This window comes from Fukomys damarensis, unplaced genomic scaffold, assembly GCF_012274545.1.
Source record: "Fukomys damarensis isolate Sample0158 unplaced genomic scaffold, DMR_v1.0_HiC HiC_scaffold_13, whole genome shotgun sequence".
NCBI classification, from domain to species: Eukaryota; Metazoa; Chordata; class Mammalia; order Rodentia; family Bathyergidae; genus Fukomys; species Fukomys damarensis.
Genome location: NW_022900925.1, coordinates 9,146,462 through 9,169,686, shown reverse-complemented (window position 1 = coordinate 9,169,686; position 23,225 = coordinate 9,146,462). Strand labels below are relative to the sequence as shown.

Sequence of the window (23,225 nt, the reverse complement as noted above, 5' to 3'; positions counted from 1 at the left end):
TCTGTCTGTCTGTCTGTCTGTTCATTTTTTTGAGACAGTCTTGCTATGTAGTTCAGGCAGGCCTTGAATTTGCTGTGGTTCTCCTGCTTCAGCCTCCTGAATGCTGGGATTACAGGTGTGGGCCACCATGTCAGGTTGATTCTTTAATTTCACATTTCTTTTGGACTTTATATAGCAGCACTCCTTTATTAAAAGGACCTTGAAAATTTTATGGGAGAAGATTCTATGAACATTAAGCTCTGTTGTCACTCAGGGAGTAATCTCTCCAAACCTTATCTTTTAACCCTGGTTATTTTTCTTATCTTTCCCACCATGTCTATTTTGGTATTGTTCATCTTCCCCATTTGAGTAACACCTCCATGGGGGTCAGGTGAGAAGGTACTTTTAAGTTATGGTTAGTCTCCAAGGCGTAGAATAGTGTCTTGTACCTAGCAAGCACTAAATCCATAGTAGTAAATGACAGACTTTATTCTCTATAAAATCACTTCTTGGAGCTGGGCATGGTGGGGCACATCTGTGATACCAGTGCTGAGGGAGGCTAAGGCAATAGGACTGAAAATTCAAGTCCTTCCAAGACAATTTAGAGAGACTCTACTTCTAAAAAAAAAAAAAAAAAAAAAGAAAGAAAAGAAAAGCTGGGGATGTAGTGACCCTGAGTTTGATCTCCAGTCCTGGAAAAAAACCCAAACAAAAAAATACTTCTCAGGCTGTAGCTGTAGCTCAGTGGCAGAGTGCTTGCTGAGTATGTGTTATTACTTATTTTTAATTATAAAAGCAAAAGATGATGGGGGCATGGTGGCACTGGCTAGTAATCCCTATGCACTAGGAGGCTGAGGCAGGAAGAGTACATGTTGGGAGTCTAGCCTGGGTAATTTAGCAGCTTAGCAAGATCCTGCTCAAAATAAAAAATAAAAAAGGGCTGGAGACGTAGCTCAGAGTGAAGACCCTGGGTTCAACGTCCAGTGGAGGTGAGGGAGAGTGAGTATTATTGTACTGGGGACCATAGATGTTATTGTTTGAATTTAAGATTTGGGATAGAGAAAAGACATAATTGTCTATAACATAAATCACAATTCCTTTGCAACCTGGCATCACCTACATTGAGTTGTGTGTTTTTTTTTTTTGTACCGGGAATCAAACTCAGGACTTGGCGCTTGCCAGGCAGGCGTGGTGCCACTGAACTAAATCCCCAGCCCTACATTGAGTCTTTTATACCAGTGAAAATCTCTTTTTTCCCCCTCAGTAATTGAGACATTTTCCAGGAAGGGCTATCAGTCTTGCATTTGAAGTTATAGCCATCAAACTATCAATTCATTCTTTCATGTTCATTGAAGCATATCATATGAGTGCTTGCTACGTGTCAGTTGCTGGAGGGATATTAGGACAATGTGTCCCTGAACTGAACTTTGGTTTCTTGGGAGAGACTGGATACCCCCATGAGCAAAAGACTGTTCAGTAAGTATGTTGTGAATTCTAAGGGCTCTACTAGGGCTCAGACGGGAACTCACTGTGGGGCTTCCTGGAGGAGGTAGCATATGAATGAGACTGCAAAAGCAGAGGGGAAGGTGGACAGCCAAGCCTTCAGAGTAGCTGTAGTGTGCACAGGGCAGGAGGAAACATTAAGACAGGTCTAGAGAGGAAAGAATCCACTTATCCTGGGGATGCAGTGCAGAGAGTGGTTAGATCCAGATAGCTGAATTGTAGGACGCAGATCGAAGAAGAGGGCTGGACTTGCTTTGGGAGCCTTGAATGCCACATTTCATAGTTTATACTTTATCACAGAAGTAACGAGATTTCCATACAAATGTGGAGTCATGGGTTCTATGTCCACATTTGGATTTTAGAAAGATTATGCCGATGGCTATGTGTGGTTTGCTGGACTGGAACAAGAAGAAATTTGAGGGAGAGAAGTTTGTGGAGGGAAGAATAGATAGGTAGCAAACTTTGGGGAAGTAGGAAGAAAGAACTGTGAAATGAATGGATTTGAAAATTGTTTTGGAAATTTCAGTTAAGGTATGTAGAGCTTAGGCAGTTTAAGCACGTAGAGCTGTAGGGTGATGGGGACAGTAGGAGGACACATCCAGCAGAACATTAGTAACAGCCAGTGTTTGGGTGTCCCTTGCCTAGCTTCATTTATGCCCTTATTGCTCGGCAAAAAGTACTGGCAAAAGGAATATAGACTAGGCTATATCAAGCCTTCAGTGTTGAGGCAACTTGCCTACCTAATTTAGCATCAAGTTAAATAAGCTCCACCTCAGAGTTTCATAGCAGGTCTATATACCTCCTCTTGTGGATGTGTGAGGTGGCCAAATTCCACTAGCTAGAGTTTGGGCTTGTACCCAGACCTGCCCTATGGCAGCTGGTCAACCTTCACCGCTTCCAGTTCTGGAATCTTGTCTCTCTTTCCTGTATTTCAGAGTTCGTGGCAGGGAAGCTCTTGGGACCTTCATGCATGTTATCAGGCACTGACATTGAGCTCTTTGGCTCAATCCAACAAAAACCTTGTACTTGTCCTAGGCTTCAGCAAATTTCTTCCCAATGGTTTATAAAGGTAGAAGGTGGGGAAGCCCTCCCTCCCTCATCTTTTTTTTTTTCTTCCTTCTTTTGGGTACCTGCAATTGGACTCAGGGCCTTGCATTTGCCAGGCAATCTGCATCACTGAGCTACATCCCTGGTCTCCCCACTCATCTTTTCTACTGTCACAAAACTGACTTTATAAGGCCAGGGATGTAGCTCAGTGGTTCCGCCACCTTGGCCTTGCAAGCCCAAGGGCCTGAGTTTGATCTCCGGTACCAAGAAAAAAAAATTGCCACAAAACTGACTTTTATAAACTTCTGTTTCTTTTCAGACTATCTCCCTCCTTCTTTTGTACTTTATCTTCCCTGATTTGGCATTTTGCAAGCAGGAAGGTGACACAAAAGATGTTGACTATTACACTGTTCAGCCACAGGGCCCATCTCTAAGGGAGAAAGCTCAATCAACTAGGAGGAGGGAGACTACCCTTTGTCAGCCCTGAGAGCTCTGCCAAACAAGGCCCATTCATTAAGATGAGACCAACACATCATCCTCATAAATACCAGTTCTAGTTCCAGGCTGTGTGGGAGGGGCAGTGGCCTGGAAGATGACACCAACATTTTCTGAAGGGCATGGCCTGCCATTAGATGACTCAATGAGTATCTTAGCTCTTCTGCCGAGAGGCAAGGACAAGAGCTGCTGTCTATCATCTTGGGGTGGGATTATTCTGTTTTGGTACCAGGTCTACAGGAAAGCCTTCATGAGTCACCTGCCTGCCTGTGATCTCATAAGTTAGAGCACAGCTTCAGCCTGGGAAGCAGAGCCCCAGCATCTGAATTTCCAAGATGTCCTGGGCCACTGGCCTTACAGTAAGACCTGCTTGGGTTTAAACCCTAGCTCTTCTGGTCCTCTGTTGATAATATATAAAATGGAAGTAATAATTCCAGCTTCACAGGCTAGTGAGAGGTAAAGTGTGGAAGCTTTAGCAAAAAATAAATAAAAATAAAAAGGAATCTAGCCAAGTGTTCTGGCCCAATAAATGGGTGTTGTGTTATTAGTTCTATATTCTTGTATTTGAATGTCGTTATAGTAGTGGGCAATAGTGTGATTTCAGACTAGTGTGATTTAGACTAACCAGCATTGGAAATTGGAATTTTAAGTTAGATTTATTTTTAGAGATAAGCAGCTTTTCTAAACTTACTCCTGTTGAGCACATAATCAATACCCCCTCTTCTCTTCAGTCCAAAAGGAGTGACAGAATATGCAGATACAGGCCCCAGGAGGCAGGAGCTCAGGTTCCTTTCCACAAGAAAGAAAAATAAATCAAAGATGGATGCAGAGATAAAGGCAGGTATGGAGATCTGCAAAGTCTGTGCTCCCCCTCCCCTGTTCCTTACTATGCAAGACCCGTACCTGCACAAGGAGATGGTAACTTGAGGCATATGGGCCCTCTTATCTTTTCAGAGCTGGCTTTAAATAAATCCCTCTTTTCCTTTTTACTAAAATATATGGCCTCCTTTGATTTAGTCAATAGCGAACAAATGGACCAAGTGTATAAATTTAAGTGGCCAATAACAAGAATGGGTGTGAATCTGGAATCTTCTTCCTAGTTGAGTGACCTTGGGCAACTTCATTTTGCTGAGTCTGTTTCCTCATTTGTAAAATGTGAGTAACTGTACCTATCTCATGGGTACTGTGAGGATGAAAATAATGCAGAATAAGTATTTAGCATAACTGCCAAATTGCTATTATCACTTTCAACCCTATGTCCTCCAGAGTCTATCACAAAGTGTTATCTTTTCCATAAGCCCTATTAATCCCTCCTCTGATCTTCATTGATTTTGGGTCCTCTTACAATTCATCTTGTTCATATCTATCTCCCTCAAAAGCCTGACTGAGCCTCCAAGGCTCATCTTGGTCTCACCTTGAGGCATGTCATCCACATTGTTACTGTGTCCCAAAACCCGGCAGAGCCAATCCTAAGAGCACTGAAAGTAGAATTGTATTGTGCATAATACAGCAAAAGTTGCTAAACTTTTCTGAAACGTTTTTTGTTCTGTTAAGTTTCCACTTCCTGAGCAGCTTGCTTATTCTCCCATGTCTCCTTTTTGAGAACTTATTTCCCTCTCCAAGCACCCCAGAGTACTAAGGGAGCGAAGATTTTAGAAACCACCTAGGTCTAAAACCCACCACTGCGGGGACCTCAGGCGCCTGCGCAGAAGGGCGCCGCCGGCCTCCAGTCAGCGCGCCGGGCTCTGGCCGGCTTACGGTGACGCCAGCCTCGCCACAGTTGGTCCCCGCACGCCCGCGCACTCATGCGCATGCTCCGAAACCGCCCCCTTGCGTCACAATGGCCTCCGACACACAGGAAGCCCCTGACGTGTCGGGGCGGAGCCGGGCGCGGAGGTTCGTGGAGTGGAGCTTGGGGCTGTAGAGGGAAGCGCAGCTGATCGGCTGGGCGGACCTCGCCAGGCCAGCAGAGCGAAGACGTCTGTCGAGCGGTGGCGAACATGAGCTTTTGACACTTTAGAGGTGTAGAGGTGAGCCTGCAGCGCGGGGCCGCTCCCGAGGGCCTGAGCCGGGCGGCAGCGCCAAGGCCTGCCCCAGGGGAATCTGCCCAGCTCGAGCGCTGAGTCTGAGGCCCCGCCAGCCGGGCCGGGGCTGGGCTCTGGGGCGCCCAGTCTGGGGCAACTGTTCCAACCGCTCCAACTGTCCCTTTGCCGAACTGGTCCGAGGTGTGGCCCACCAGGGGTGTAAGTACGGCGGCTTCCATATGTGCTCTGTCCCCGGGTGGCGACGGAGGCCGGGACGTGGCACGGTGGGCCAGGGCGCTCGCGGTGCAAGGAGTGGCTCAGGCGGAGGTGGCAGCGCGCACCCAGCCTACCCTTGTATGTTGTTCAGAGCTGTTTGGATTTTGATCTCCCAGAGTCTCTTTCCGTGCGGGGCGAGAGCGGGCGCAGCCTACGCGGGGCTCTGATTGGCATTGCTGTGACTCCCCGCCCCGAACTGTTAATCACCCCCTTGGAGCTCAGGAAAGTGTCACCAACGGGTTTGGGTTGTTTGTGCTCGCCTCCCCCCCCCACCCCCGGCAAGAGACAGGTAACCATTTAGGTTTTGCTAAGAAAGTGAAGGTTGTTTCACTGATGATGATTCCCTTCCATTCCTGTAACGCCTGTGTGCATTTCAGAACATTTGTTATCTCTCGAACCTTATCACGCTGAGGTTGTGACAGATAACAGTATTGCCACTCGCTGGATGGGGAAATTGAGCCTAGCTGGGGGGTGATTCAAGTTGGTGAAAAGCTTAGCTTGGATCAGAATTTCCATTTCTAGGCTCGGAGTTCCGTTTTTTTTTTTTTTTTTTTTTTTTTTTTTTTTTTTTTTGGTGGGAGTTTTATTCCCTTCTCAGATAGAAAACAAAGCAAAAATTTGACTTGTCAAAGATAAACCAGAAGCTAGTAGAGGATTTATTCAATTGTTTTTGAGTAAATTCGCCTCAAAAAAGAACTATTTAGTTATGAGACAAACCTATTCTTAAGCTTGTTCATGGGTGGCTAGTTATTTTGTCTGATAATTTATATTGCTTTTTGTGCACTTGATAGTGTTTCTTTGCTAAATGAAATTATTGGAATAAAATGCAGCATTAAGTCATGGGGGTGAGGAGAAGACTTGGGACACGGAGGGATTTGTCTCCTGAATTATGAAAATTACTACTATTTACAATCAGAGTGCATTAGAAACAAAGAAAATCTTTAGCTATTCTGATTACAGATTGACCTGATCCAGATAGAAGTTCTTAAATCTTCAGAAGCTGTAGCTGTTGTGGCTTTTAAAATTAAATTGAAGTTGGAGCGGGGCAGGGTGGTGCATACCTGTTATTCCAGCACTTGGGAAGGCTGAAGTAGCAGGAGCATGAGTTTGAGACCAGACTGGGCTACATAGTGAGTTCAGGGCATTGCATAGTGAGACCCTGTCTTGAAAAAACAAAAAAACAAAAATTAAATTGAAGTTGGATAAGGAGTATTTAAAATGAATGACATACAGCTATCTCAGTAAAAACTTAGATTTTCCCCTGCCTGCCTTGTAAGTGCAAGGACTCGAGTTCGATCCCCTGTACCAAAAACAAAACAAAACAAAACAAAAACAACTTAGATTTTCCTTTTGTGATATTTATAAAACTTTTTATATTCATTTAAAGTCACACTGAGATAACTTTGATTACTAAAGCTTAAAATTCGTATATTTCTGGCAGAAATATCTGAGCTGTCCATAAAGATGGCAAAAGAAGTTTGATAGGACTAAAAGACATCTTATTTAAGATCAGCTTTGAAAAGTTAAAGATTCTGTAGATGTTACCTTTGGGAGAAGTAGAAGATTTCAGCAAAAGGGCATGTATTACATGCAGGGTGTCCCAGAAGAACTCTTTCAACCTCATTAGTCCATCTTTACATTTCTTAACAAGAAGACAATGTGTAAAATATACTTTATCATTGTGCAAGAAATAGTTTCCCTGTTAATAAGGCGTTTTAGACGGGCTGTTTTAAACCCTAGTGAATTAACAGTTGTTAGATAGCTGAAAGTCATGTAGTGTGTGATAATATCTAATGTAAAAGTTATAATTTTAAGACTCATACTCCATCCATATGAGACATGGTATTAAGGAAGATTGGGAGTATACTTAATTATCTCCTTTCATTCCAACTTCAGAAAATTACACATGTACCATTGGAACGGATATTTATATTTATTCAGTTAGTTTTTGTCCTCCATGTATTTTCCTTTTTTTTTTTAGCCTTATATTTTTTGATATTGGCTAATTTTCTGTAGTCTTAGTATCTTTAGTTACATAGTTTCAAATGACAGTGAACACATCCTCCCAGTATAACTTGGGACAAACTGAACATACTGTCTTTTTAGACCCAGAAACAGTATATCTGCAGTGGCAGTACATTTTTGTTATTTGTAAAAAATCAGATTTTTAAAAAGGGTAAGTCTGATAAAAATTTTAAATATTTATGATAAAATTAGAGTGATAGAGCTGAATAATTTAGGAAACAAATGTGTGCAAACAGAGCAAGAACTTTTTGCTTAGTTCTTAATCTTGCCCATAAAAAGGCAGTTCCAAAAGAGAAGTTTTGGAAATGTTTCAGTAGTGGTGGTATCACTGAAATATTTATATAGCTTCCTGAAATGATTGATGTTAAGGAGTCAGTTGTATGTTTTAGATTCTGAAGCCTGTTTACTTTGTAGTCAAACTTCAAAGATCCACTACTGAGCTACCAATTCTTAATAATTTAATGAACACTTATGCTGTGTTTACTATGTGTCAGTATCTGTTAAGAGCATTTTACAGATATTAAGTCACTATTCATAATAATCTTGTGTTAGTGATTATCTCCATTTTATAGGAGAGGAAATGGAGCACCGAGTAGTTGAGTAACTTGCCCAAGGTCACCCGACTAGGGAGTAAAGGAGCTTGATTTCAAATCCAGACATTTTTGACTTCACAGTCTGAGCTCTTGATCAGTATGCTGTGCTATTATTATGCCTTATTCTTGTTTACATTTTAAAATTTGATTTATTCTAGAAAAAATGATGATCATTTTAGTACAAGATTTCTGGCATAGGTAACAATACCATTTGAAGGGCCAAGAAGCAAGTTATGGAAGTAGCCTTTTTATTAGAAAAAGTGTCATTTAGTTACATAAGATTCAGTAAAAATATAAGAATGTGCCAGTCATGGTGTGCATGTCTGTAATCCTAACACTTAGAAGGCTGAGGCAGGAAGATCACTGAGTTTGAGATCATCCTGGGCTACATAGTGAGTTTAAGGCCAGAACTGCTAGACAGACCCTGTTCTCAAAAAACTAAAACAAACAAACAAAAAAAATGTGAAGTAAAAGCATATTGAAATAATTTTGCTAGAATTTTGACACTGAAGTAAGTAGTTGGACAGACAAGATACAAAAGCTAAAGCTAAATTCTCAAGAAGTTTCATGCAAAATGCTGTTTATAACCTCTATCATCAAGGGACACTGATGAAAGAATGGTAGTTGTATTGAGAATATGTCATTGGTGGAGCACACCTGTAATCCTGGCACATGAGAGGCTGAGGCAGGAGAATCATAGTTCTAGGCCATTCTGGGCTACATAGTGAGTTCAAGGGCAGTCTAAACTACACAGCAAGACCTTGTCTCAAAAAAACAGAAAACAAAAGAATATGTCTCTGTTCTACAACCAGAGACAAATGTTTTCTTCATAGCACACCCAGAGATGTAAACAGTCTTGTTCCCCAGAGATCAGTACTTAGCTGAGTGCCCTTCAAAACAGTAACTGCTGGGAGGTTCTGATGCTGTGTATGCAGGTAGAAAAGAGCAAAAAACACCACCACCCAGAAGAATTTCAAAATGGGCATGTGAGTCACATTTATAGATGAAAACAATCCTGACCCTCTTTGTAGGAGTGAATTCATATTTAAATACAGTGTAGGCCATTCAAATAAGGAACTTCTGTAAGGACACTAACTCATGGACCACACAATTGACAGTATTGTCAAGGGCTGCATGGTAACAGAAAGAGGACTGAAAGCTCTAAAGAAAAAATTTCCTACAAGTGAGTCAGTTGTAACTATTGAAGTTACACTAATTATTTAGCTTTAGAAAGCTTATATGTAATCTAAGGGTGACCAAAAGCATGACTGCAAAAATATTCAAGGGTCTGAGATGACTGCTAAACGATCATAGGCTAAAAAAGACAAATAAGAACTTTGTGAACACCAAAATTGAGAGGTATATCACCACAGTCTATACAAATTAGAAATGACATAAAAAAGAATACAAACTTTTACCAAATTCTGGGACCTTACCACAGAGCAACATATGAAACTTATGACAAAAGCACATTCAAAAAGTTCATGGGCTGGGGATTTAGCTCAGTGGTTCCGCCGCCTGCCTCAAAAGCACAAGGTCCTGAGTTCAATGCCCGATACCAAAAAAGAAAACAAAAAGTAGGAAGTTCAGGGCTAGGGATGTAGCTCAGTTGTGCAGCATGAAGCCCTGAGTTCAATTGTGAGTACCAAAAAAAAAAAAAGTTCACTGATAGCTACAAAGTTATGGGACTTATTCCAGTTGTGTAAAATTCAATAAATTAAAAATTTTAGATTTGAAATCATTAATTAAAATGCTTTATGTAAGGATCAGTACTTTATTAAATTGCTTTTTTATTCTTCTGAGTTTTTCATTTGCCTTTTTTCTAATTGAATAGAAGAGTATTGTGCCTTTGCCATATACTCAGGTTTATCCCGTCTTTTAATCATGCTAGTTTATGGATTCTACATTTTTCTTGGTGCCATCCCTTGGTTTGAGCTGCTCTCTGGATCTAATAGGCTAGAATTCATCCTGGGATTTCTTTTCATTGCAGCCCTGGGTTGGAGCCCCTGTGTGCTGCATCCTGAACTGTGCAGGTTGTGGTTTTCTCCCTTCTTTTGCAACTTTCAGGAAGTATGTGGGAAGATAATCCTTAGTTTTTGTATAAGAAATTTTTCTCTCGTTTCCTGAATTGTCTTTTCTCTCAGTTCTGTAGATCCTTGGGTTTTCTTCTTTATGCTACTGGGTGTTCCCATTTGTCTGGTAGTTCTTTGTTGTCCATGTATATTTAGGACTGACAGGCTGGATGATTGAGGCCACTGGTGTGCAGTGGTTTCTCCAAGGTTCTCCCTAGCAAGTCCCATCAGCTCTATTCTTCGTGGTGCCTGTGCAACTGAGCATGAATGTACCTTCCCATGCGTCACATGTCATTGGTGGAGCACACCTGTAATCCTGGCACATGAGAGGCTGAGGCAGGAGAATCATAGTTCTAGGCCATTCTGGGCTACTTAGTGAGAATATGTCTAGAAATAATAGACTTTATAATCTTGATTTTAATACATGACAGTGCATTGTGAAATAGAAATAAACTACCCATAAGTCTTTATGCTTATTCCTTCTGTAAAACAGGGATTCAGGTGTTCAAGGAAAATGGTACTTTGGAAGTAGAGAGAATAGTGAAGGAAAGATTATAAGTCAATTCAAATTATATTTATTGAACTTCTGAGTCACATGTTTCTGGTGATGTGTGGTGTCTGGAAGGATATATAAATAAGACACAGGACCTGAACTCAAGGAACTAACTAGGGAGTCTGCCTGTTTTTGCTCTTAAGCTGTTTGTTGTGAAAGCAGAGTTTAGCAGTAGAGCTTTGCTTCTTGTGTCATCTGTGGTCCTCACAGCATTTTGCAAAAACCAGAATTCATTGGATTGTGTATCAGAAGCTGAACATTTGTGTTGTACATTGACATGTAGTTGCCAATGTTGAAATGGTAGCACATTTAAGTTGTCAATGGAATTGTGATCATCTTTAGAGTGGGATTTATCGATTTAAATGTAATCACAATTTTAGGACACTTTTTGTGGAAAGACCTGCAGAGTAGTCGAAGGACACGGATTATTGCCTCATGTCTAGATGCTGCTGCTCATATGTCCTGTAGTTCTGTCTTTATGTAGATTGTTAAAATATGTCCCTTGTTTCAAGGAGACTTAGGCCATTAACTCTGAGGAGTTATTGATACCACACGATGATGACTTTAAGTACTTTGGATCCTATAAAATATGAATACCTCTTGTTGCTGTATAAGCCTTGTCCTCATACAAACCTTACTACAAAATAAACTAGTTACAAGTAAGATTACTTCTACACCTGAGGAAGTGAAGTGGGAATTGGGAACTTTGATGAAAGGACAGGGTTATAAAATTAAATCCTTTTAGATGAAACATGGAGGCTCTAAGAATTTAAGCAGTTTGCTTAAGTAATTTAACAGCAGAATTGGAATCCTAGAACCCAGCCTCAACAAGATTCCCAGCTGGTGGGGTTAACATTTTAAGGTGCTGTCATGCTATGAAGGTATTCCCAAGAACAGAATAATACAAACAAATGTGTGCTTGTGTAGGGTAATCAGATTAGAGGAGGATATATTTGGCCAGTAAATATTTATCTGACACATAGTAGGTGTTGGGAAAATGTTTGCAAGCATTAGATGTTTTCTCTGAGCAAGGTTTTATGCTTGGTGCCATGAAGGGATTCATCTCGTTCAAAGAACTTTCAGGTTGATTGGTAATTTAAGGTAATTGGAAAGTTGACTAACAGATGTCAAGGTAATAATAGTGTGACCAAGAAAGACTTGATTAAGGAAGTTTGCAGTAGGCCTCAAAGAAATTGAACCAAATGTATAAAGTTACATTTTTGTTTTATTCCCTTAAAGACGTTGTGCATACCTCTTTGATATACCCACCTAGAAATTGGAGTTCTATATTTGTTCTTACCTGTGACAGTTCTTGCTAAGCCTTCATGAGTGAACTGTGTTTGATGAACTCCCTATTTCTCTACATCTCCAGGTTTCATTAATTTACTTTAAAAATTGATCTTCTTGCTGCCCAGTATAGATTATGTTTATTCAATTATGGTTTAACTCAGTACATATTATTGAGTATTTCCTATTGTGCAGGCATTGTGCTGAGGTAGAAATAAATACAGTAGTGCTACACAGCCTAACGGGACGCAAAGGTGTATGTAAGCAGGTGCACTGCTGTGTGGCAAAGATATTGACAGCATGTGTGGGGAATAGTCGTAGCTGAGAGCACAGGAGATTTTAATGCTGTTTGAGCAAGGTCAAGAAAGGCTTTCTGGCTGGGCGTGGTGGTGCATGCCTGTAATCCCAGCACTCCGGAGTCTGAGGCAGGAGAATCGCTGTGTATTCGAGACCAGCCTGGGCTACATAGTGAGTTCCAGGTCAGTTTCAACTACATAGTGAGACCCTGTCTAAAACAAAAACAAAAAAAGGCTTTCTGGAAAAGGTGACAGCTGGATTTTAAAGAAAAATAAGAGCAGAGCCCGGAGGTTTGGCTCAGTAGTTCCCACTGCCTGCCTTGTAAGCTCAAGGGCCAGAGTTCAATCCCCAGTACCAACCCCCCCCGAAATAATAATAAAAAAATAAAAGCTTTCCTAATACAAGGAATGGAAAGCCATTTCAGTAGTGAAGATAACCCAGATCTGGAATAGCATTGGGTATTAAGACAGTTTTGAACAATATTGCTGAGATATAAAGTGGGAGGCTTAGAAAGGGGAGGGGGTTTATAAGAAACAGCAGGCACAGTTTTAGAGTGGGCCTAATGGTTTTGGTATTCCATAACCTGATAATCATTTGGGAGTTTTAGTTAGCCAGACCTAATGCAAGGTTAACTAAATAGATTTTTTTTCCTCTTTCTCTGAATGCCTTGGAAGAAGAACCAAGGCAAAAGATTAGTGAGTGGTGATATGTGCCTAAAATTCCACCTACTTAGGTTGAGCAAGTTTAGTGCAAGGCTTGATAACTTAGTGAGATCCTATCTCAAAATTAAAAAAAAAAATGAGGACTAGATATGTAGCTCAGTGGTAGAACATTTGCATAGCATAGGAGAAGCTGTGGTTTCAATCCACAGTAACACACTCCTTCAAAAAAAACTAAAAGATAATTAACAAACAAGGCTTTTAGAAATGTGATAGTAGTAAATTATTGGGCATGTCTAATCTGGTAGTATCACCTGGAGTGAAATGTTCAAGTGGGGTTTTGAGGCAATCGTACAGTAGAGAAGAGCATGCAGTAGCAGCATCTCCGACAGTTCGCTTTTTCTGTCACCTGATTCCCAGAACAACTGTTGGAACTCTGTGCTGGATGATTATGTGGGGCCAAGTTACCTGAATCCAGGGCAACACCAGCAGTGCCTCATTGGCTTTGTATCAAAGGACTTTGTTGTTTTGTCTCCTGTCATGATGCCACCTGCAATATTTGTTGTTCTTGAGTGGGGCAGTGAAGTGATGTATATGCCTAAGTTATATGAGAGAGTTAAACATTTCTAGAATCTTTGATATTTAACTCCCTCCTGAATGCTGCAGAATTATTGTTGTCTTAGATTTTAAGCTTTTACTTAGATTCCTGTGTTCTATTAATTTATAATAGTTTGTCTTTAATATTTCATAGGCTTTCTTGATCATGGATGGTGAAGATATACCAGATTTTTCAAGTTTAAAGGAAGAAACTGCTTATTGGAAGGAGCTTTCCTTGAAGTATAAGCAAAGGTAATGTTGAAAAGTATATTGAAAGTAGGGGAAGGCATTTGGAATACACTGTGTCTAGCTTGTGCTCCCCCACCTCCACTCCATACTGGAGGTTGAACCTAGGTCCTTTGCCTGAAGCTACATCTCCAGCCCTTTTTAATTTTTTTAAATTTTGGAACAGAGCCCCATTAAATTGCTGAGTTATTCAGTTTACCAACCATGGTGGTCTAGTGTGCCTTTATTGCAGAGATTTCTTCAGTTTCCCAGTTGGCTTCAGTTTTTATTTTTGAGCCTCAGAGAGGCCCTCTTTATTTTCATTTCTGCTCTATCTTCGGGTGCTCTTAAGCATGGCCTTTATTCCACATCCACTTCCACTCCCCTGTGGCGTTGGTGTAGTGGTTGTGCTGGTTCTCATGGCAAAATGCCATAAATTTTATTGTTCAAAAGTAGTAGGAAAACAGTATCTTTGTGAGCTCTTCTAACAGTTTGCCTCTGGTTATTTTTTACTAGACTGGACCATCGTTGGTCTACTGTGTGTGTACTAATTCTGCCTCACTTGCCTATTTGCAGAATGTTCTCTTTGGGCAAGCATTATTAATACCTGGTGCCAGCCAGATAGAGGATGTGCATCAGGGCTGTAGAACATTTTATAAAAATTTCAACTATTTACTTAGTTGGGAGACTTATGAATAATAACTTTTCAATACTGAACTTGACTTAAATTTTTTTAAGAATGGAATAATTTTTTCCAAAATATTTACACATTTTTCTGTGTTGGTTAACAGAATTTACTGAGCCTTATCAAACCTTATTGATCTGTCATTGTTTCATTGAAGCCAGTTACTCTGTTATCCAGTGGATATAGATGATATGTAACTATGGCAGGCACTCTTCTTTTTTGTGTCACAGATGTCTTCATGTGCCAGATAAACCTATGGACCTCTCCTCTAAATGTAAATGTATGAAATTAAATAGACATTACAGTGGAAACCAACTGTTTGAAAACAGTTTAACTGTTAAACTAATTTGTGGTATAGTGATAATACGTCAGTGCATAACTAAAAAAGATTTAGTGGAGCGTGTAATAACTAATTTTGAATTAGTGGAGAGAATAAATGACATTTAAAGGAAATAAAGGAAAAACACGGAAATAAAGTCTTTGTAAATAGGGAAGGGTGGAGGGGTTGAAAGGAGGGCAGGGGACTGGGGAAAAATTAGAACTGAGATACATCATGTAAAGGTACAAGATCCAGTGATGAATGTACCTGTATTGTAAATGTATCTAAAATGTACCAATAAAGGGAAAAAAAGAATAAATGACATTTAGAGATATCTGCAAAACTGTTTTGATGTATCTGTGATTTCTGTTAAACAGAATTGGACATAATACCCACTTTAAGTTGCTTTAATGAAAAGAAAGATAAGTTTTAAGTTCTATGGAGAAAGAAGCTAAAAGTATCGAACTATGAAGACTTTTCATAACTGTTACAATCAGTGATTTGTGAGTCTTTTGTGAGCTTATAGTTCATTTTCATTGAACCTTAAATGTATAGAGTCAATATAAAGCAGATTATCTTTATTGTTTAGCATATTTTATGGGAGCATGTATTTTCAGACAGAGATTATTGAATTGATATATAATTATCTTCAAGATGATCCTGTGGTTCCTATTTTTATTCATTTTTCCCACTTTGTTTCTTCTTAGCTTCCAGGAAGCTCGGGATGAACTAGTTGAATTCCAGGAAGGAAGCAGAGAATTAGAAGCAGAGTTGGAGGCACAATTAGAACAGGCAGAGCAAAGAAATAGAGACCTGCAAGCTGATAACCAAAGACTGAAATACGAAGTGGAGGCATTAAAGGTAATTGTGACAGAACTTGTGTCTAATGTACTGGATTGTATTAAAATGATAAATAATATTTTTGGAATGGTGTGTAAGAATAGCAAGCAACCAGAAAATGTTTTAAAAAACTTAAAATGAATTTTTGAGTAAAATTTTTTCTTTCATTGAATCAAGGGAAAGGTGGTTCAGAGTTTAGGAGTTCACTAAGAAATCTTTGGCTCTCAGTTGTCTGGCTGTAATGTTCCTAGTTATATTTTGTTTTAATTCTTGAAATTTTATTTCTTTTTGAGACAGGGTCTTCCTGTGTAGCCCAGGCTGGCCTCAAACTCAGAGTGATTTTTCTGCCTCAGCCTCCTGTGTCCTGGGATTATAGGTGTGCACCAGCATGCCTGGCAGTTCTTGCAGTTTTGAAAAGCTGCCTGATGATTTATTTTCATAGATTGTTTTCCTCATTGTGTAGTACTTTAAAATTATATTTATATGAAATGTGCATTTATTTCATTGTTCATAGCCCCTTCAGTTTTGGAATTTAATTTGGTTTAAAATTTTTTCTGCTAAAAAGGAATTGTCAGGAGTGTCTCTGTCCACTCTTCACCACTCTCTTTAGCCAACTACACGGGAATATTTTTGTTAGGGAGTGGGTGGGATTGGGAAAGGTCGGGAGGCTAGGCAAGGGGTAGGGAATTTTAACTCTGAGTGGCAGTCTTTTTCTCAGTGTTTATTCTGGATTGCATTTAGCTTGAGAACTCAGGTTTCTCTATCATATTTGAAGATTTTTGAGATAAGAGTTTTCTTTTTTCTTTTTTTTGTTTTTTTCTTTGTGGTACTGGGAATTGAACTCAGGCCCTTCACACTAAGTTATATCTCTAGCCCTATTTATTTATTTAAAAATATTTATTAGTAGTATGTTTGCTGTACGTATTGATTACATTCATTGTAATCAATGTGGGGGGTTGATACAAGTATATACCATGACACATTTTAATGCCTTTTTCTTCCGTTTTCCCTTTTTTTCCTTCATTCCTAATTTTCCCTTCCCATTTGCAGAGGATCTATTTCATATTATCCTTTATTTTGCTCTTTAAATTATTTATACTTTGAGTTGTCATAAAAGAGTAACCGTGCAGTATTTATGCTTGTGTGTCTGATTTTATTTCATTTAACATTAGGGTCTCATGGTGCATCCATTTTCCTACAAAATACTCAAATTTATCCTTCTTTGTGGCTGAATAGTACTCCACACACATACACATACATGTATATATATATCTGTATATCTATATCACATTTTCTTTGTCCATTCACCTGTTGATGGACATATATGCCACTTCCAAGATAATTGTGCTACTATAAGCATGGGTATGCATGTATCATTGAAGAATAATTCTTTGGGGAACATACCTAAAAGGGAAATAGCTATTATTATTATTATTATTATTATTATTATTATTATTATTTGAGACAGGCAAGCTACTCAGTGGCCCAGGCTGGACTTGAACTTGGATCCTCTTAACTCAGCCTCCCAGAATGCTTGGATTACAGGCATGTTCTACCATGCCTGGAAAGGGTTTCATTATTTTATTTCTTTTTAGCAAGATTATAATAAAGAGTTATTTCTGAGGGGAAAGTTGTTGGCTAAATTTTTTTGTGAGTTAAGGTCCTGAAAATACATGTGTGTCATTAAGTTCTTTTTAAAATCTTATAAAAAAATAAAATTTGTAAAATGGAGAGGGATACCATCAACTTAGATTGTGGGCAAATTCCTTGAAGTTTTTTATTGGGTTATATTCTTTATTAAAGAAGACTATATTAATAAAACATCCTTTTTTCTCTATGCCTTCAGGAGAAACTAGAACATCAGTATGCACAGAGCTACAAGCAGGTTTCTGTATTAGAAGATGATTTAAGTCAGACCAGGGCCATTAAGGAGCAGTTGCATAAGTATGTGAGAGAGCTGGAGCAGGCCAATGATGACCTGGAGCGAGCAAAAAGGTAAATGGTGTGTATTTTTTGAGAAAAGTCAAAGATGGCAATCATTGATTAAAATCTGTATCATTAGGCTCAACCTCTTATCTAGATCTTAGTTCCAGAACATTTCCTTTTGGTATTTCATGTCATTTGTAACTCACTGTATTGAAAGGGATCAGTCCTTATCTTCCCTGATAACATTCTTCCAAGCTTTTCTTTTCATTTTCCTTTCTTTTTTTTGCAACTATTTGTTAACCCTTCTAGTTCTTTAAAACATGTCTCATGCATCCCTCCATCCCTCTCTGTTCTCAGTATTAGCACACTTTGTGTGTAGGACCTCAAGCCTTCTTTACCCTTGGATTCTGTAGTCATCTCCTAGCAGATCTATGTTCTTTTTCATTTTGTTTAAATACTGCCTGATGAATATTTTCCTAATTATTGCATTTATTGGTTTTCCTGCACAACCTATAGTAACTTGCTATTACTATGCCAAGTTTTTATGCCTCTGTAATTAGTTGTTTCCTAACTATTCCAACTCTAATTTCTATTATCTTATAGTTACTGCCTGGTATTTCTTTTCTTAATATTTATGAAGTGACTCTTAAGTGATTGACATGGAGCTGGGGTTGAACTAAGCTAGTCAGTACCCTAGGGGCTGACAGATAAGAACTCACTGACAAAGGCAGTAGTAAAAAGAAGATTTACACTGCTGCTCCAGGATATGATGGAAAGAGCAACGGCAGAAGCATCTTCTGGAACTCGGGAACCCTTGCAGATATTGGAGCTGTCTACAAAGAATTAAGACACAGTTAACTTGGCTAAGAGACAGTTAACTTGGTGAAGAGACAGATACAAGGGCAGAGACAGAGAGATGGTTGAGGTATTAATATAGTTCACTTTGACTTGTCTAGACACAATGTGGCTGAATGAAATGAGACTGGAGGATGGCTGGGGCCAGATTAGGAAGAACCTAATGTGTTGTGTTTAAGAGTTACTCTTTAGGCAGTGGGGAAGCTCTTTGAAAACATTCTTTTTCTTTGTACAGAGGAGTAATACAAGATTTTGATTTGAGAAGATCATACTGAGGGGTTAAAGGCAGGGAGTGTCGCAAGCCGGCGACGCAGAGCACTGTCCAGCAGTGCCTCAAACCTGAAAGAGCAGCGGGGTGGAGATGGGGCAGAGAGAAAGGAAGGACGCCAAGACAAGAGTCTGATCAAGGCGGCGTTTATTGCCGGCAAGCACCGGCCTTTTAAAGCAAAAAACCACAAATTATTATGGGATGGGTTTGCCATAGTAACTGAAAGGTCACACAGGAAAAGAGCAAACAGGTTCAACAAAAACAACCCACCGTGGGTAGTAATAACCCGGACAACCACACATCTAAAGGTCAGAGACAAGAAACTGTAACTTTCAGGAATTCCACAAAGGAAACACTCTACCTGCTAAACTGGAGAAACTTAACACATATGGAGTTACTAGAGTTAATTACAATACTTACAACCAATACTCATGATCCCCACGAGGGAGGAGACTTGAAGATAGATCACTGAAGGAGTAATCTATATTAATGGATGAAGAATTAAGGCAGAAGATTGGAGAAGGTTGGGGCTGAAAATCAGAGAAGAGATAGATTTGAGAGACATTTTGGTATTTGCCAGGGATTGATAAAAATGGAGATGACCTTAGGGAATTTTGTTTTTGCAACAAATAGCACAGAATGGAAGGGCTCAGAGTATATTGGTTTGTGTTAATATTTGTTGAATGGGGTGAGATCATTCCCTCTGAACTGGGCCAGGATGGCAGGGTCAGGAATGGCATTAGAGACAGTTTCTACTTGTATAGCTATTTTATTTGCATGTTATTTATTTAATTCTTGAATTTCTTTTTAGAGCAACAATAGTTTCATTGGAAGACTTTGAACAAAGGCTAAATCAGGCCATTGAAAGAAATGCATTTTTAGAAAGTGAACTTGATGAAAAGGAATCTTTGTTGGTTTCTGTACAGCGGTTAAAGGATGAAGCAAGAGGTAAGATTTGTAGCTTAGAGAAGATTTATTACCTTGTTGTTTATAAGCAGAAGAATCCACTTTATTTTCACTTTTTTGGGGTGCTGGAGGTTGAACCCAGGGCCTTGTTGTATATGTTAGGCAAGTGCTCCACTACTAAACTACATCCCCAGGCCTTTTAGAAAAATTTTGAGACAGTCTTGCTAAATTGCCCTGGTTGGCCATGAACTTGGAATCCTACCTTTAGCCTCAGTAGCTGGGATTACTGGTATGTTCCACCACACCTGGCCATAGCCCTCAATTTATTTTAAACTACAATTTATATACTTTTTAGGTACTGTGTTTTAAGTGCTTTTACTCTGTTAATCTATTTATACCTATATCATCAATGTTAAGAGGTAAGTATTATAACTATTTTTACTTTTTTTTTTTTTGGTTTGAGACAGGGTCTCACTGTATAGTTTAGGCTGGCCTTGAGCTCACTTTGTAGCTCAGGCTGGCTTCCAACTCATGGTGATTCTGCCTCAGCTTCCCAAGTGCTGGGATTATAGGTGCGTGCTGCCATGTCTGACATGGTTCTTTTATAAATGAGAAAACTGCGGCAGAAAGAGTTTGAGTTTTGTGCAAGGTAATACAATTTATTAGCTTTGATTCAAACCCTGATTTTTCAAAAATTTAACCATTGCCACTGCATGTATATATTGTTAGGGTTTTTTTTTCTTAATTTCTTTTATTGAAATAGTTTTGTATATGTACAAATGTTGTATACATACTGTATGTATAGTTAATACTTTCCTTTAAAATTTTTCCTCCCTCTTTTCCTTATACATAATGGAATGCAGAAAAAAATAAAATAAAAATCACTGCCAGTCCCTTTATCTGGAGAGAATCTACTAACAGTATTTCTTTCCAGTCTTTCCTTAACTGTGTATAGCCATATCTATATTTTTTCCTTTATATAATTCCTGTCTCACATCCCCGTACTATGGAGAATATAATCCATACTATTAAGAAATCTTTTAAAGCAGGTTTTAAAAAAAGGTCATGGAATATTTTATTGTATAGTTATATTCTATCTGTTGAGTTCATTATTGGTGGCTAACTGCTTTAAGTAGTGAGGGTTTGTTGGGTGTGGTGGCCCATGTCTGTAATCTTAGACTATAATCCCAGCACTGGAGGCTGAAAGAGGAGTTTGAGGCCAGTGTGGGCTACATAGTGAGTTCAAGACCAGCATGAACTGCATAATGAGACCCTGTCTCAAAAAACACAAAACCCCCGAAAACCTCAATCCCCAGACATGATATTTGAGCATTTTAAGTTTTTTAGGATTTTCTTAGGAAATTTTTACAAGTGGCAAAGGAGTGTTTTTATGTTCATAATACAAAATGCTTACTTTTTATAATGTTGGTATCTTTCTGCTTCTTTTGACAGTGAGGGGGTTGGTTTTACACTTTTGTCAACAATCAGCATTGTCAACAATAAAAATACTTCTGAAATGCATTGAATGATGAAAATTGCTAGCTCACTGGTTTTTAACTTGTTCTTCAGCTACTACTACTCATGAAGCTTTTTTTCAGTCTTCACTGACTCTTTTAGAGATTGTTTTTTCATGCCTTTTCTTCCCTTTTTGCCTAAAGAGTGATTTATCTGAAGAGCTTCTGTTTATTTATATAATATATAAAATATTAACTTTGTGTCTCATTTATAGTTGTAAAAAGCATTGCATTTACCATCTCAACCATTTTAAAATATACATTTCAGTATTGCTAAGTAGGTTTACATTTTTAGATAACAGGTCTCTAGAACTTTGTCTCTGTAGAACTTGTTGTCATGTAAAACTGAAACTGTATAAACCATGAAATAGGCAACTCTTTATTTTTCTCTCTCCCCAGTGGCTTGAAACAGTTCTACTTTGTGTTTCCATGAGTTCGACTATATCTCATACAGTGGAATTGTTACTATATAAATTTTTTTGTGACTGGCTTATTTCAGTTAGCATAATGTTCTCAAGGTTTATCCATGTTGTAGTATGTCACATGATGTCCTTTTTAAAGTTTGAATAATACTCCATAGCATGTACCCATTTTCTTTCTTTCATTCATGGATAGATATTTGGCTTGCCTAAATTTCTTTGCTATTATGAATAATGTTATGAACACGAGGGTGCAAATATCTTTGTGACTGTTTTTAATTCTTTTGGGTCCCAGGAGTGGGATAACTTTGTGTCCTTTATCAATATGCGCAGTATGGTATAAGTTAGGTATACAACTTAATAGCTAAAATTTGGAAACAGCCCAATTGCTCATCAACTGGAGATTGGATAAAGAAGATTTGAAAAAATGAAATGGAGTACTACTTAGCCATAAGGAACGAGATACTAGAGATATTTATAGCTAGTGAATGCACATTGAGGCCATACTCTTAAGTGAAATTAATAAATCACAGGTGTAAATACCTAATAGTTTCTCTGGTGTGAAAAATTAAAAATGTTAATAAGGATCAAAATGTATAATTGATATTGTAATAGGAAGAAGAGGTCTAAAAGAGTAGAGGACGTGGGAGGGGCAGGAGAAAGAAAAAAAGAAAAAAACTGAAAAGGAAAAACATGTAAACAAAGTCTTTGTAAATTGGGTAGGATGGAGGGAGTGAGGAAGGGCTGGGGAATGGGAAAAAATAAGAACCAAGATAAGTCATGTAAAGGTACCAGATCCCATTGATGAATATAACTGTACTGTATACCTAAAATGTACCAATAAAAGACTGTAAGTTAGCTATACAACTGAAAATGAAAATACTGATTTTGGATAAAAAATTCAGTATTTGAAAGCAAAAAAAAATTCAAACTTTTGAATACTTTTCTAAAACAAAGTATTTCATAGTGATAATTTAAAAACTGAATTTAAAATTACAGTAATACATTTCACTGATTTTGCAGTAATTCTGAAATTATAACATTTCAAAATGAAAGCTAATGAGTTACATAGAATAATTTATTTTTATATCAGATTCACTCTGATTTCTCTTTTAGATTCTGCCCTATTTTTGCCTTTGGGAATAGTAACTATTCTCTGAGGTTGTAGCATTTTAAAATTGTAATAGATTATTTAGAACTGTAATTTTTAATTACCTTTGATATGAAAGGTATTAAGGAGGAAGTTCATTTTTGAGAAATAGTACACTAGAAAAAATGTCTCTGTGACATTTCAGATGTGACTTGCATGATGTATCTGCTTTCTGTAGTGAGTATTCCTGTTTTTGTTTGCAACATTTTGCAGATTTAAGGCAAGAACTAGCAGTTCGGGAAAGACAACAGGAAGTGACCCGAAAGTCGGCTCCCAGTTCTCCGACTCTGGACTGTGAGAAGATGGATTCTGCTGTCCAGGCTTCGCTGTCCTTGCCAGCGACACCTGTTGGCAAAGGAACAGAAAACAGTTTTCCTTCCCCAAAAGGTTTGTTACGATTTGTTGGTAAAGTAGGAACTCTTAAGGCTTAAACAGTAATTGGCAGTTTAAAAGTTGGTTTATTGCTATGTGAAGCAGGAGGAGGAATTGTTTTCCTAGGCCACTCATAGTAGGAAACAGGAAGGTGATGGCTACATTTAAGATAAGATCACTGGGGGTGTGATAGTGCACACCTGTAGTCCCAGTGCTCTGGAGGCTGAGGCAGGAGGGTTGCCATGAGATTGAGGCCAGCCTGGGCTATGTAATGAGTTCAAGGCCAACCTGAACTGTATAGCAAGACCCTGTCTCAAAAAAAAAAAAAAAAAAAAAAAA

The 23,225-nt window shown here is 38.7% G+C and overlaps 1 protein-coding gene and 1 long non-coding RNA gene across 4 annotated transcripts in view; one reads left to right on the top strand and one right to left on the bottom strand.

The window, feature by feature from the left end:
- Positions 1–4,794, bottom strand: part of LOC104855886 — a 6,960-nt gene extending 2,166 nt beyond the window's left edge. Inside the window, exons 1-3 of the long non-coding RNA XR_778499.1 lie at positions 4,705–4,794; positions 4,439–4,502; positions 3,716–3,813 (exon numbers count right to left, since the gene is read on the bottom strand). This is a non-coding gene — a long non-coding RNA (uncharacterized LOC104855886). The remainder of the gene's footprint in view (positions 1–3,715; positions 3,814–4,438; positions 4,503–4,704) is intronic.
- A 115-nt stretch (positions 4,795–4,909) lies between these two features.
- The window catches only part of Ndel1 (nudE neurodevelopment protein 1 like 1), a 33,527-nt gene continuing 15,211 nt past the window's right edge, over positions 4,910–23,225 (top strand). Inside the window, exons 1-6 of one of the 3 annotated variants that reach the window (XM_010614954.3) lie at positions 4,910–5,054; positions 13,562–13,659; positions 15,344–15,497; positions 17,323–17,471; positions 19,337–19,473; positions 22,728–22,901. In XM_010614954.3, the coding sequence (XP_010613256.1) occupies positions 13,574–13,659; positions 15,344–15,497; positions 17,323–17,471; positions 19,337–19,473; positions 22,728–22,901 (700 nt within the window). In that variant the 5' untranslated portion in view covers positions 4,910–5,054; positions 13,562–13,573. Of the gene's footprint in view, positions 5,055–5,246; positions 5,268–13,561; positions 13,660–15,343; positions 15,498–17,322; positions 17,472–19,336; positions 19,474–22,727; positions 22,902–23,225 lie in introns of those variants that run through there. The other 2 variants (XM_010614952.3, XM_010614953.3) reach the window with 2 other exon arrangements.